Raw genomic sequence first — 15,511 nt, 5'->3', positions numbered from 1 at the left:
TAAAAAGACATTGGTAGCATAGATGTATAGAGAAACTATATTCATACCGGACAGGATTACTGGAAGAATAGATGATTGCTGAATTTCATACAATGATGGCTCACTGTCCTGAGCTCCTTTGACATGTTTTATTGCAATAATAGCCTGAAACTCTTATATTCTTTCCTTTTTTTGCTCCATAAGAAGTTTTTAGGGCCACATGGCTGGTGTAGCAGCAAGAACACCCAGGATCCAAGGCCCGTTCTGCAGTTTCCTCCCACAGTCCAAAAACATGCAGATTTTGGGGATTAGGACCAGCGCTCCTCGTGACCCGCATGTGGAGGATAAAGTGGTAGAAGATGAGTGAGGAAGTTGTCATTGGTGCTGCAGTAGCAGGTGAACGCCTCCTGAACCTTTACGGCAACACTATCAGCACATTCGGGACCTGACGTCCATCTGCTTTTGCTGTTACACATCTTTAATACACAAGACTTATTTTGTCTTCAAGACCTTTCTTCTACTTCTGGGTCTCTGGGGTATATATATATATATTTATATAACGCAGATGTGTCCACAATAAATAATACATTAAATCAACCCCAGTTTTATATTCCCCATTAAAGGGATTATCGTGGATGATTGAGTTCGCTGAAACTCACCGCAGCGGAGCACGTGTACGCTACGATTTACAAATCGTTAGCGTATCGCACGTCTATAAATAATTACTCTGTACTACCTTCATGTTAAAATGATCAGCCCTCGAGCTACGGTGTAAATAATACATGGCCTGGGGGGGGGGGGGGGGCTGCGAGGCTGCACACACAGTCAGTTTGTTAATTTCTCAGCTCGTGTTAATCTCTCTGACATCATATCGCAGCAGACAGACAGGTTCCATCATCATCATCATCATCTTGGGTGACCTCACAGAGTGGATTGAGTAGGACTTTCTGTGTCCTGTGAAGGCTCCACCTTGAAAATAATAGTAATATTATGGCAGCAAACACCCACAGACAACTTCAATCATCCCGTGTTGTGTATGAACATGAGCTCCTGTCAGGTTAATGCCATTAAAGTCTTGACACGCTGTTCTTTTTTTTCACATCTAGTTTGTTGTAAATAATATACTTTTAAATGTGCCTGTGCACACAAGGAAAGAGGGACAACACGCAACACACTGAAAGAAAGAGCGTGTTTAATGGATATCAATATTTACATAACTGAAAAGAAAGCGTTTAAAAAAAAGACTGCAGTAGAAATCAAAATTTCCCTCTCGTCTTGTCTTCATATGCATTAACCCTCTTCTCCCCACTCCTTCACTGTTTGGGCACAACAACAGCAGAGGGACAGGGTCAGCATCAATGTGACCTTTCTGAAATAGAGATCTGAGAAAGATCTCTTGATCACAGAGCGAGGGTGCAGTGGGATTTAAAAAAAGAATAAAAAAAATGTGGCAAACCAAAATACTTTCACTCTTAAATTAAGTATCACTGCGGTATCACTTCCTCTTCTTCTGCAATAGAATAGAGTCTTATTTAGAATGACAGTTATTAAACTAATACCACAGTTTCCGATAGACAAGATGTGTATGATAGTCTGTATGGTGTGTGCAATATATTTAACTATTCAAACCCTTCCCGTCCAGCAGATGGCGCATGCTCTTAGTTTGCTTGCAAATCAGCGATGGAAGAATCCAGGCGTTTATGACACTGATAAGTGATAAGTGTTTTCTTTACTAAATGCCATTCGTACTGTGCATCTTTCAAGTTCGATTTAAATAATAGTTGACAAAAAACGTTATTGCTCCATCAACGCCACCTACTGGCATGTAAAGTGTGACGCATGGAACCCCAAACTGCTGTCTCAATTTGGTTACGAACGGAAACCAAAGATGCCCAAAAGTGAGAGCGCAACTTTTAGCGTACATGCAAATCATAATTCAAGTACGGCACGGCCTTAATTTACCCTCCACCTCCAGTAGGTGGCGCATGTAGAAAAATCAACAGTGGAAGAATACATGCATTGCTAGCTATTTTTTCTTCCCTTTGACGTCATCGATAATGTGCAGCTGCCTTGTTGCATCAGCAGCACCCCCTACTGGAATGGAAAGTGGGATCAGGTACATATGCATGGAAACTCCCAAAACTGCTGGAGACGAACATTATGGATCTACTGCAGGTTTTTGCTAATGCTGCATGCCGCAAAAGTTGAGAAAGTGGTTTCAGCGTCGAGTGTGATTCGTCTGTGCTTGTGCTCTTGTCCTTTCAGATTTGATATTGATGACCATGATTTTATAATTACAAACAAAAAAAACAAAACAAGACAGAAGATGCCTCTGGTCCTGGTCGTTACAGTCACTCACCCGATTAGAGGAAGTAGAACAGGCATGACCTCACTTTGCACAAATGCCCTCGGAGTGAAGATTGGAAATTCTAATTGGTTCTCAAAACGATGGGGAAACGGAACACTCAACACCCAACTATTACACAAACTCAGCCTATTAATATCCTTATCCTGAAATAGACTCAAGCCGCAGCGGCAGCAGCAGCAGCCTGAGCTGCCTTTGCAAAGAGAACAGAAACTCTGTCATTAAAGAGAAAGAGAGAGAACAGAAGATACAGGCATCTGCTCCAGTGTGTGTGTGTGTGTGTGTGTGTGTGCGCGTGCTGTCAGTCTCTGTCATCGTTTCATGTTGTTCAGTCGCACTGTCTTCTCTAACTGAAACTGGCGGTGGTCGACTCGCTCCAAGAAATTCTTCCGCTCCACATACCTAAACACAAAGACGGGGAGAGGAACATCAGAGCTACTTTATCATCACAACTACAGACGCACGCTGAAAAAATACAACTGCGGGACAAAGACTATAGAGGCAGTGTGCTCATCTCGCTCTCTCACACTCACATTATTTTCCCGCCCCCCACCTTACTTTTTCCACTTCAGCACAGGAAGTGGGAACACTGTTTTCCTGCGGTGTGTGTGTGTCTGTATGTGTATGTTTGCTTGCATGTGTGTGTTTGTTTAACGACTCGAGTCCCTGTTGAGTTTAAGTGTTTTTTAATTAGCCCCCATGCTTCTCTGGTTTGAGGCGAGTGCAGTGCAAGTATGCTATCACAGCCTGTGTGACTGTGAACATGCTTTTTTTTTTTTTTACTTCTTTGGGAGCTTCCTTAGTACAAACACAGACCTTTGTTAGGACCAGTCGTCATCATGAGACCCAAACCTGGTCCTAAATTTAGGACCAGGTTTGAATGAAGGGTTCATGGAGCAAATTCAAAAGTCTTTATATATACACTACCGTTCAAAAGCTTGGGGTCACTTAGAAATGTCCTTATTTTTTAAGGAAAAGCACTTTTTTTTCAATGAATATAACATTAAATGAATCAGAAATACACTCTATACATTGTTAATGTGGTAAACGACTATTCTAGCTGCAAACGTCTGGTTTTTAATGGAATATGTACATAGGTGTATCGAGGCCCATTTCCAGCAACCATCTCTCCAGTGTTCTAATGGTACATTGTGTTTGCTAATCGCGTTAGAAGGCTATTGGATGATTAGAAAACCCTTGTGCAATGATGCTAGCACAGCTGAAAACAGTCTCGCTGGTTCTCTTACCCTTCTTTGCCTCTGTTGTGAATGGCCAGCTCCTCTGTGATGCCCTCCTCCGACTTAAAAGCGTCCCAGTCCATCTTGGACTTCTCCAGCGTGCTCATCTTCTGTTTCTTTCCCCCGATACGATTCAGGAGGCTCGACATGCCCACGGGCCGCTTAGCACTGCCAAACAAAAAAGAGAGCGGGGGGGCGAAACCTTTATGTGTCACATAATTAAGGTGAGGAGCTGTAGGTGCCGTAGCACATTCCCATGACACGCGGCAGCAACTCTCTTTTTTGACCCGAGTCAATTCCATTTAATAACAACCTGTTCTTCGCATCAAAATTCAGTAACGCGCTAATCAGTGACTCACTGCCCTTTCATACAGCACATTGATTGAATGAGAAGTCGTTTAAATGTCATAACAATAAGGAACCGGTGAGCTGTCCGCTTCAGTGTCACTTGCTTTTTAAAGGCATGATAAGACTCATTGTTGGAATTATTGCTCAATAATTCAATAATAACCTTCCAGCTAAATATAAATCAAGTGATATGACAGAGAATGACACTTGTGCATCTCATCTGGACTGCGATTACAGCCTTGCTGTTGGCTATTCTACCATACCTACTCTCAATATACAGGTCTCCTCAGTGCAATTATGGCTAATCCAACACCACATTGTCTTTAAAGACAATGAAAAAAATCTAAAGATACTGCTGTGGAAATTCTCTGCAACTCCCATTTCGCATTCCTCCAACAGAGAAAGGAGTCTGCCTTTCCAGGCCGTGCTTTCACACCTCTTTGTCTACTGCAGGTATCGGGGAGCCGACTCCCTGCGGATGTCGTAGGAAGGTGTACGTTCAGTCTAGACATCCTAATTCCACAATATACAATACACAAAAGGTATTCTATGTTGGGCCGGTATAGGGTGATGGGCAGTTGTAATTCTGAGACAAAGAAATTTAATTTAACATTACAATACACAGCATTTACTGCTGCATATAACTTTATTATTTTTATCAATTTATTGATTATTTGTTTCGTCCAACAGATGGTGAATGTTGAATAATGTCGATCTGTGGTTTCCAAATACCGGAAAGACGATATTCTCAAATGTCTTGCAAAGAAACTTTTCTGAAAATGAAGAAGATGTTTTACTTACTGCCCAATTGATTATTAAAATAACTTGTGTGCTCGTCCTTTTTTTTCAATCATCTAATGTTCTTTGCGATCACAGTTTGTCCGTCACTACACTTTTACCCCTGCATCACCGCTGGCCTCACACCTCACTGATTGTTTTATGGTCGTGGAATGTGTCGTATACACAAATTTAGTGAGTTGTTAAGTGCTGGTGGCAGCACGAGGAGAGTTTCTCTTTAAGACGAACCTATAAATCATCTCCGTGAAGGCATAATGATGTCCCACTGGAGGCCACAGCAGACTGAGCTTTTCATTTACCGCTGCATGACTGGATACAGACGTTGTTAATTACTGTGAACCATTTAAACACCAGTCATTTTGGTGTTCCACAATTACACACACGGCCATGACAACCTCACATTAATGCACTTAAATTGCAGCATGTTGATGTGAGCTTTGCTCATCCAGTGATGAGCAAAAATTCCAAACTATGTATAGATTATGTTATCGCTGCTGCAAGGACACATAGTTTGATTCTGTCAATTATCTCATTGTGTGATCACAATTATTTGTTCTAACGTCTAACAAGGCAATTATTTTTGCATTATCCTCATTGGTTTAATAAAAATAACAGCATGATGAAACATATTTTCATCAAGTTTCCCAGTTGTTGGTCTGGCATTCTTTTATTGACGCCCGACTGTGCTTCTTCTGCTGTGGTTAACTAGCACTCGAGCGGAGCTTTAACGTCACTGACTGTTATTCATAAGATATATCTCGAGGCGGTAAATTCCTGAACGAGACTGGTGTGAGCATCCATCACGGATGAGTTTGTTGTTAAGCCCGAAAACCACATCACCAAAGTGGGAACATGTTAGTTTTCAGCCAAAAGTCTGAGCCGAACGCCTCCAAACTAATTCGCAACAAAAAGATGAAAACGTAGCAATACCACAAAATCCCAAAAAAAAGGGCAATTAAATTAAATAGTTAAATTATTTAAAATGGTAGTTCAGGCTTTTTGAAGTGTGGTTGTATGAGGATTGGACACATAGCGCTGATTCCACTGTGCCGAAAACCAGCCAGGGGCATTGCAAACATCCCCTCAGTGAAGACATAGCTGCGAGCAGGGACGCCACAAAAATGCAACTTAACAAAACGCTCACCTAATACATTTGAATTTCAGGAATATCTTCGCTACTGAAACTGAAGTTTGTGTGAACCACTCGCTGAATTAGTGATTTTACAACATTCTACACAGTAGTTGTTAATCCACTGCTGTGTACATTAGTAAAAAAATCACATAAAATGCAGATTTTTTTTGTGAACTTTGGTGCAGGAGAGTCAAAAAGCCAACAGCCATGTTTTCCCTAATTGCGTGCATGTCTGTGTTTTGCCAGTCTGTGTTTTTGAAATCAGCACCGACTCCGTCAGTACCTCAACTGCATCATCAGCAAAAATGTTACACGGTCAGACACATCTTAGGTCCACCTCTTTTTTATCTGAATATGTCCTGGTCCATGCCGTTTCCTTTAGAAGCCGAACCAAGCCACGCCAGCTGTGTGTGTGTGTGTGAACCCATGCCATTGTGCAGGCTCTGATTTCCTTCCAGTCCACGAATAGACTGAGAACTTAAAGAGTGAGCTTCCACTCAGAGCCACAGCTGAGGCTTTTCATCTGTTTCTATCAAACCCCAAGTGGCTTCAGTTGATTTGTCCTGTTTGTGATACATGCTTGAATGAGAAAGTGTCTATTTCAGTGAGGCTAACATTTGGGAGAAATCTCGAGACACCATTTCACTATATTGTAATTAGGGATGGGAAACGGTATTGGTCCGATACTGGTCAAAATCACATAAATCGATATCGGACAGATTGTAAAAATGCAAATAAAAATCAGCTTAAGCATTTTAGCGGAGTCATGTTTCCTCTTTTTGGGATAACAATAGTTGTTACACAGTTGGAGAATTACGTCTTTGAAATGACTCGGCTTCACAGTTCATAAAAATGGTCTAAAATGACTGTATCGGAATAATAATTTATAGCTTTTTAAACAAAGAGTGGTCTCGTCCCATCCATAAATAAAATAAAATATAGACACAGTAAATCGGTAGAGGTTCTACAGCAGGAGGGCAGGAGCCTTCAAAATAAAAGCTGCTTCTGTGACGTTTACGTAACAGTTGCACTATCAAGTCAATCTGCATCAAATAAACAACTAACTTTACAAGCTCTATCTCTCTGTGTGTAAAAGGTTAATGAGGGAGTGGTGCTGATGGCTCTTTCCTGTTGTGCTCTGTGTTTTCTCTCTCGCTCTCTAAGAGACACACACACACACAGACACTCACACACACATGTACACACTGGATTGAGATAAATAGGAAATAGCTTGTGGATGCACTGTACTTCCTGTCTGTTGGCAGCTGATTTCCTGTTTCCTGTCTGGGGTTCTGGAGGGAAGATCCACACATCCCAAATGACTCGTTGCCATGGCAACAGAAGGTATAAAGAATATGTGGGCAAAGAAGCGTGCACTGTATGAAGGGAAAACACACAAACGTGTACACACTGGCCTCAGTGCAGCTGCTAAGCTGTGGTAATGGGTGAGTGTTTTTGTGTCAGAGTGTTGTACCTGGTGCCAGGCTGACCAGGTGAGCTCTTCTCTTCATCTTCTTCCTCCTCCTCTTCTTCTTCTTTCTCCTCCTGATCGACGTTTTGGCTCTTCAGATAAATCTGAGCTTCTTTGGAGTCTGCTGATACCTCCTTTTGCACCCTGGCAAAGAGGGAAACACACACACAGGGTGCTTAACTGTAGACAGATAAGATTCGGCACATTTAAGCAGCTTGAAAGAGCGATTATGTTATGGTGACACCAGCTTTTGGTCTGTAAATAATGAATGAAGTAAATCAGAACGTCATCCTTTTCTTGTGGTTGGCACAGTTGACGACTAATGGACTCAAATAAGATTTGAACTCAGATCACCATCACCATGGACACCTGGACGCAAATTTGACACTTGCCCACAAAAGTTGGCCAGATTTTCTTGTCTAAACTTGACCCGTGACATGGAGCTGTTACCATGGTTACGGTGAGTTTTCCCTAATGAAGCCCCTAATTTTCCCTAATTCTTCATCTCTCCAACTGTCACTTAGGCTGATTCAGAGACAACGATGCACAAAACATCTGTACAGAATGATTAAAAACAGATTTTTTTTCCCACACATTTATTAACATACAACGTTGGGAAGTGAGATCTGATCACGAGTTTTCAAAGGAGACCCATCCAGGTCACATTTCACCTGAATATTCATACTTGTCGTCACTGTCCACTTGTGATGGTATCTCTCAGGGCTCTCAGGGCTTTATTTACATCTATAACGGAATAAATAAATAAAAGAGCTGTATCATTGCACTTAAAATATATAATAAATTAAAAAAATAAGACATTAAAAGACAAATAATTAATTGGTTATTGAACAGAAGCTGATAAAAACCCGCAGAGCGCAGGTTCAAATCTACACATCTGTCTGGGAAATCACACTGTAGACTTAGATAGGAGGACTAAATAAGGAAAAACCGCCCCAAATCCTGTGGGAACATCAGCGCCGCACAGGCTCCACGACCACTTGCATCCATCACGAGGCTTTTCCCCCCGTTACATATGCTAATTACGCAGCCATAATTACACACAGAACACAAGCTCATTGCAAGATGAGGAACACCATTTAGTTATGGCAAGATATCAGAGTTAAAAAAAGAAACTTAGAATTACGAGCCTCGTCGCGGTGCACAGTCTGCCGACCAGTCAAATAGCAGTTCACGTCCACATCTGTCAAGACTTGTTTATGTTAACTGAATGTCCAACAAGGCACGGCAGAGGTAATGCAGAGGTAATGCTTCGAAGACTGCAACAATTAACCAAGTAGTAATCAAATACCTAAATCTATACATACACAGAACTATTTTCATCACACAGCTTGTGTGATGTCAGCTTCCTTAAGTCCTTGAATGTAGGATTTAGCAACATCTAGGGGTGACATTGCATATTGCAACCGAATCATGATTCCCATACAAGACAGAAAACCTAAGGCAGCTTTCAGATCGGATAAAATTTAAAAAAAAACTCCCTTATTTGTTCGTTCTAATACTGGAAAGATAGCAGAACAACACAGTGGACCCTGAAACAGGAAATGATCCACCTGTAATGCATAGGACTGACAACACTGCTTTCAGTTTATTTTTTTCCCCTCTCTGTGAGAATAAAATGTGTGTATTTTTGTGGACAAAACCTTTTTTTTAAAAAAAGGAGAAACCCTGACTCATTCATACAGCAAATAATCAACAGATCGTTCCATAATTAAAATATTCATTAGTTGAACCTGAACCTGAACTCAGGAGAGGGTGAAACTGAGCAGGGAGCCATAAAAAAAAATCGAGAAAACAAAACACAATCAGGAGATAGACATCTGGGGTTCTGGAGGGAACCCCAGATGTCTATCTGGGGTTCCCTCAGATAGACATCTGAGGGATCTGACTGATAATAGTGTAGTGTTTGCTAGCCTTTAGCCAACGTCACTGAAAAATTAATGTACAAATGACAGACATTAAAGCCAGTAGCATATATTCTGGCTCAGGGGATCGGCTCCTACTATCAATTCACGTACTAAGCTCACGCTGTTGTAATTACAGAGCACACAGCTTCATGCATAATGAAGCTGCTGAATTATAACCACAATCACACTCGGCTTCTGAATGAATTCCACGGGCACGTAAACATTTCTGAGGCAGCGTTACTCGCGCCGTGCAGAGCCGTCGTAATCAGTCAAGTTAATTTAGCTGATAAATTATGTGTCAGTGAAAAAAACTGTGATTGACGATTTAATTGTCTTCTATTTATTTTATGCCGTGATTACACTATATGTTTATTTAATAACACAGAGCCACTTATTCAAGCATATTTATGCCGAGATGCGTATTCTGTCTTTCAGTGATTTAATTATCCGAGCGGAAGAAGATGAATTCAATTTCTTTGATTTTTTTTCTTGTAAATAGTCAAAAATGATCCCTGTTTCTGTTCTTATCATCAGAAAAATTGATTGAACCTTTACACCTGAAGTCTGTAATGATGAAGAGACATACCTAACTTCCTCTCCAGCGAAGTCGAAAACTTTAGTGATGGTGACTTTAGCAGGTTCTGGTGCTTTTGTCCGTGTGGTCAAAGGAGCAGATTCAGCCTGAGAATGAAAAGAAGCTAATTAATAGAAAAGAAAATACAAGAGTACTTGGTATTCAGCCCTGATATCAATATTTTGTCCTGAGACGTCCGACACAAGAATCAAATTGAACAATGTCGAAACTGTAGATAAGTTAAAAAGACTTAAAAATCCTGAAAACACGTTTTAATCTCCAACATTTAGCAAAGAAATGTTTAAAATCTCAATATTCAACAGAGGAGTGTGGTGTATTTAGCGACAGCACTGTTGAGAGCCGGGGATCGTGAGCCGAATCACAACCTGTTCAGCCGCATTTTAGTTAAGTGACTGTGTCAGACGGAGTCTGCTCTCCAATCATGCAGGACGTACTGAACTAATCTTTTTAATGAGCTGATTCTAATGATTCCGTTAGACCGAAAACAACTATATTTCAGCTTTCAGAGTCTGGTGGTGTTGGTGTAAATTGGTGTAAAAAGGTTGGTGTAAAAATTTTGAATGCGTCCACCTTCTCAATCACATCATTTGTGGATATTCATTCACCTGCTGCGTGGAGCGTTGCGTGGACTGTGGGACATCTTCAGTCTGCTTGGGTCTGGTTCCAACGTCAGACAGGAAACTGGCCCAGAGGTCATCGGCTTTCTTCTTCTGATTCACGTCATCCACCTGCTGCACAGCCTGAGCGGGTTTCGCCAGCTCTTCCTGCGGAGGCTGCGCCGTTTCAGATCCGACTCCATCCCCGTCTTCCGTCTGTAATTTCAGAACGCCTTTCTTCCTCTTCCTGTTGATTTTTTTTTTTTTTTTTTAGCAACACCAAATAATTAAAGCATATCAGATGACTGTCTTTCATTAGAAATAAAACACAAATGAGTCTGTCACCTCATACTGATGGCCTTTTTCTTCCTCTTTGCCGTGCTGATGTCATCAGGACGTGGCACATCATCATCCTCATGGAGAGGGTCTTCTTTTTCACACTCATTAATGTCATCCTCACTGAGGTTGTCATCTAAGGAGAAAGAAGCAGATGTAAGTACGATGGAGAGATCGGGTGTCCGGGTGTAGTACAGATTTTTTACGAGCCTACTAATTTCCTGAGTAAACAGTGATACTGCAGACACGTCTCAGCATCATACTGCCATTAACTGACATTCTCTACACATACACGTTTTACCTATATGTTTGAGTGCTGTCTGCTTATTATCTATGTGCAAGAATTGTGTTGTTGTGTTTTTAAATGTTATTTTTGTGTACATACTTACAAGTTACAATTACTCAATTACTTGTCTAATATTTTAATAATCCAATTTTTCAGCTGCTAAAAAGTGAATATTTCATGGTTTCTTTGCTCCGTTTAACAAATAAATCATTAAAACTAAACCATTTTGGTTTATGGACAAAACAAGACATCCAATAACATCATCATTTGCATTTTTTATATATATTTTCTGACATACGCACCAAGTACCTGATGAATGAGAAAATAATCACCAGATTAATCAACTGTGAAAAATCATTGTAATCGTTTAAAATATCCACAACTTCTTCCCTGACTCCACAAATAAGCTTTGTCATTACACAGAACAACTCTTTTACAACCATTCATAATTCCAATTCTACATATCACACACAGAAACATTTAAATTAAGTTTTTTAATGGTTAAACCAAGGCTATATAAATCTTAAACTGGATTTAAGATAAAACAAAATTATGTTGCCATACCATAAGCACTTTAAAATGACTTAAACAGTGTTAACACTGTTATGTTTAGTTTTTAAATTATCACTGAATGTCTTGTGGGCCTTGTGTTTTTTTTTTTTGCTTTTCCATACATCATTTGAGGATCACAACTCATTTCGTTGTATTCCCATGCAATGACAATAGAGGCTTTGCGATTATGACTCTAATGTCTGGAATAATATTGTCTGTATCTCGTTATATCTTCAAATGGAGTTGTATTACAGACTGTGTCAAACAGAACTTTCATTCTGCCTTGTCGATATTGAGCTAAATACGTACAGAAGTGTAATTTTCATCGATTGATGTGTAATGCGAGTAACAACAAGGATGTAGGTATCTGTAATGTCTGTTCCGGTGGGTCACATTGAGCCGTTAAACGGAAACACGCCACAGTACAGCACGGTACAGATGGGAACCCCGTGCAGTGACAGTCCTCACCTGATGGGACGTAGTCTCCGTCTTCATTAGACGAATAACCGTCAGAGTCGTAATCTGAATAGTTCATCATTGTGGAGGGAAAAGCTGTTGATGAGGAGAACGACCGTGTGCCACTGCGATATGTTTCCTCCCGACGTGTGTCCTGCTCCTCTAACGTTCCCCTCACGAACAACACACGTCCCTCCGTTCCTCCTCACCACGAAAAAAAACCCCGCTCCCTAAATGATGTCACGGGAGCGAAATAATGTTGTGAGAAATGTATGAAACACAGGACTTTTGTTTTATTTGGTCTGTTTTTATGGAAGAGGGTTCAGTTGTGGCTTCCTGTGACGACGGAACGCTTAAAGGTTCAAAACAGCTGCTTCAAAAGGGGCGTGTTGCCTGCGTATGACGTCACTCACAGCATAGAATTAGACTGAATAGATCGGCCGCTATAGATCAGACCATTGTCACCGATAACCGATCGAGAATTTGATTCAATATCTCTCAAATGTATTTAAAATATAAATATATAAATATTAAAATGAGCTTAATCAAGTCAATGAAGACTATTTTTTAAGTAAAAAGGGTTTATTTTTCGGTAAAATTAAAAATTATTTTTTCTTTCTTTCTTGAAAACTTTATTAAATTTGACCAATTTACGTTTAACTCAAAAATATCACATTTCTTTCATGATTTAACAAGTGTGGAATAACTTCTCCAGGTTAATTTAACAACTTATTTTGTGTTTGTGTTCCCTTTTCTCTCAGATTAAAAATACTTTGATCATCTAAAGAAACCAGAAATATTGGAGAATAATTCACAATCATCATCATTATTATTATAATAGTTTAAACTCAAGCACAGAAACAAACATTGAGCTTTATTTGTTGCTTTTTTAATGTGGAAAAACCAAAAGCAAACAATCACCTCAATATGAAACACAGATAAAAGAAAATAATAATCTGGTTTGTTTATGTAGCATGTTAACATGAGCGAATCACCCACAGTTTTTTCTCGCTCAGCATTTCTAACGCTGTGTCTCTGTGTGACTCATTCTTTTGAAAATTATTCCTCACATCCAAATTCTAACCCAAAAAAAATCAGATTCAGTCAAACGACCAAACAAAGGGCCCGCCCACCACGCTTAATTGACAGGCGATCCGAGTGATGACAGCAGAGAAGTTAGAGATTTAATCTCAGAGTTTAAAGTCACGGTTCCTGAAAGAAATGGAGTCTATTTGAGTTTACAGAACTCAGCTGTGGTTCCAGAGAAATCATAAAGCCAGACTCCAGCATAGAGAGGCCGAGTGAACGTGGTCTGGATTCTGTGGATCAGAGTCATGTCAGAGACTCTGTAGAAGGACAGAAGACCTGCACTGTGGTCCAGGTAAACTCCTACTCTGGAGGACAAACCACCTGAGACTTTAGTCCAGATTCTGTTGTGACCAAACTCACAACGGTTTTGGTTACAATCTAAAGTCCATGATTTATCATTAAATCCAAATGCACAATCAAGTGAACTCCCTGATCTGCTGATGTTCTTGTACGTCACTGCTACACGAACTCCTCCTCTTTCGCTCCACTCCACCTCCCAATAACAACGTCCAGTCAGACACTCTTTACTCATGATCTGATACCAATCAGTGAATCTGTCTGTGTGATGAGAATAAGACTGATCTTCATCCATAAATGTCACTTTTCTGTTTCCCTCAGATAAAAACAGTTGTGTGTTTGCTGTGTTTGGATCCAGTTTGATTTCCTGTGAATATCTGAAGAATTCAGCTCTGGTCTTTGGTTTTGGTTCCGTCAGTAAAACATCTACTTCAGTCACAGCCAGTGAGATGTTTGTCCACGTCTCGGTCAGGACGCCCTGCAGTAGATCTCTGAGCTTCACCACAGCCACTGTCACGTCCTCAAAGTGTCTCTGAGGATGGACGTTGATGGAGGACGAGTGTGTAGATGGACTGAGCGCTGACAGTGAGCCGTAGTTGAGGAGAAACTGGTTGTGGTCGTGTGTGAGTGAGAGCTGTGTCAGTTCAGCTTCTCTCTTCTTCAGCTCAGTCATCTCCTGCTGAAGCTTCTTCTCAGCGTCTCTGACTCGACTCACCTCGGTTTCCAGCTTGGATCTGATCTGCTGCTTCACTTCAGAGCTTCTCCTCTGCAGGAGACACATCATCTCAGTCAAGGTCTCGCCTGTGTCCTCCACAGCTCTATCAGCAGAGATGATGAGATCCTCCTCCTTCTGTTGAAGCACCTTCATGTGTCCGTCTATCTCCTGGAGTCTCTGCTGGACTTCTTCTCGACTCAGATCCACCTGTCTTTGCTTCTGCGTCCTCTCTGCTGCAGCTGTGACTGTGTCGTGGTCTTTATGTTCGTCCACAGAGCAGAGATAACAGATACACTGCTGATCAGTGCGGCAGAACATCTTCATCACCTCATCGTGACGAGGACAGATGTTCTCCTGGAGGTTCTTGGAGGGCTCCACCAGCTTGTGTTTCTTAAATGCAGGTGACTGATAATGAGGCTGGAGATGTTCCTCACAGTACGAGGCCAAACAAACCAAACAGGACTTGAGAGCTTTCAGTTTTCTGCCAGTGCAGAAATCACAGGCCACATCTTCAGCTCCAGCATAGTGATCAGCCAGAGTAGGGTGGAGTCCAGGTTTCTTCAGCTCCTCCACTAACTCCGCTAACATGGTGTTTTTCTTCAGTTCAGGCCTCGGTGTGAAGGCCTCTCTACACTGAGGACAGCTGTAGATCCTCTTCACATCCTCCGTGTTCCAGTGGTCTTTAATACAATTCATACAGAAGCTATGTCCACAGGTAAGAGCCACTGGATCCTTCAGAAGTTCCAAACAGATGGAACAAGAGAAGGTTTCTCTGTGCAGCTGAACTCCTGCCATTTCACCGCTCTGTCACCACGACTGTCTTAGTTTCTCTTCCTCAAAAACAACATGTGATGCAGTAGTGGGCTCCTCCTCCTCCCATTGTCAAACAGCAGAAGTGAGGGGGAGGGAACCAGGAAATGTGCACTCAGTGTGGACCAGGCTGAAACACTCCCACTCTGAAAATGGAGTGAAGTTAACTCTTCTTAGTGACACTCCCTTTTGAGAAGTCTTTACAGTCGTGAACTCCCAAACACCAAAGTCACGATGTCTGTCTTCAGGTGGAAACGGCTCAAGTGTCTCTGAAACTGTGGGAATAACAAAAGTATTTTTTATAAATTAGTATCTTTCTCAAATCACTCCCACTCCGACATGGATTGAAGTAGAATGAATGGAATTATGACTGGCTTCTGTCTTTGTGGAGCCTATTTTTAATGAAAACTTAAAGCATAAGGCTTTGCAACAGAATGCTGTAAATACAAAGATATATATATATATATATATATATATATATATATATATATATATATATATATATATATATACACACACAAAC

At 40.9% G+C, this 15,511-nt stretch overlaps 2 protein-coding genes across 2 annotated transcripts; both read right to left on the bottom strand.

The window, feature by feature from the left end:
- Positions 1-1,907: 1,907 nt before the first annotated feature.
- Positions 1,908-12,187, bottom strand: cfdp1 (craniofacial development protein 1). Its single transcript, XM_083894090.1, has 7 exons — positions 12,090-12,187; positions 10,793-10,919; positions 10,457-10,694; positions 9,843-9,937; positions 7,335-7,475; positions 3,592-3,750; positions 1,908-2,746 (listed from the first exon to the last, which is right to left on the bottom strand). Exons 1-7 carry the CDS (start codon positions 12,157-12,159, stop codon positions 2,656-2,658), a joined length of 921 nt encoding a protein of 306 aa, XP_083750216.1. The 5' UTR covers positions 12,160-12,187; the 3' UTR covers positions 1,908-2,655.
- A 1,118-nt stretch (positions 12,188-13,305) lies between these two features.
- On the bottom strand, positions 13,306-14,973 carry LOC310930216 (E3 ubiquitin/ISG15 ligase TRIM25-like; the record flags this gene model as incomplete). The annotated part of the gene is made up of 1 exon (XM_083893131.1): positions 13,306-14,973. One exon carries the CDS (start codon positions 14,971-14,973, stop codon positions 13,306-13,308), a length of 1,668 nt encoding a protein of 555 aa, XP_083749257.1.
- Positions 14,974-15,511: the final 538 nt, after the last annotated feature.

This window comes from Microchirus variegatus (assembly GCF_963457635.1).
Source record: "Microchirus variegatus genome assembly, chromosome: 8".
Taxonomy (NCBI): Eukaryota; Metazoa; Chordata; class Actinopteri; order Pleuronectiformes; family Soleidae; genus Microchirus; species Microchirus variegatus.
This window is presented reverse-complemented; position numbering and strand designations above follow the sequence as displayed.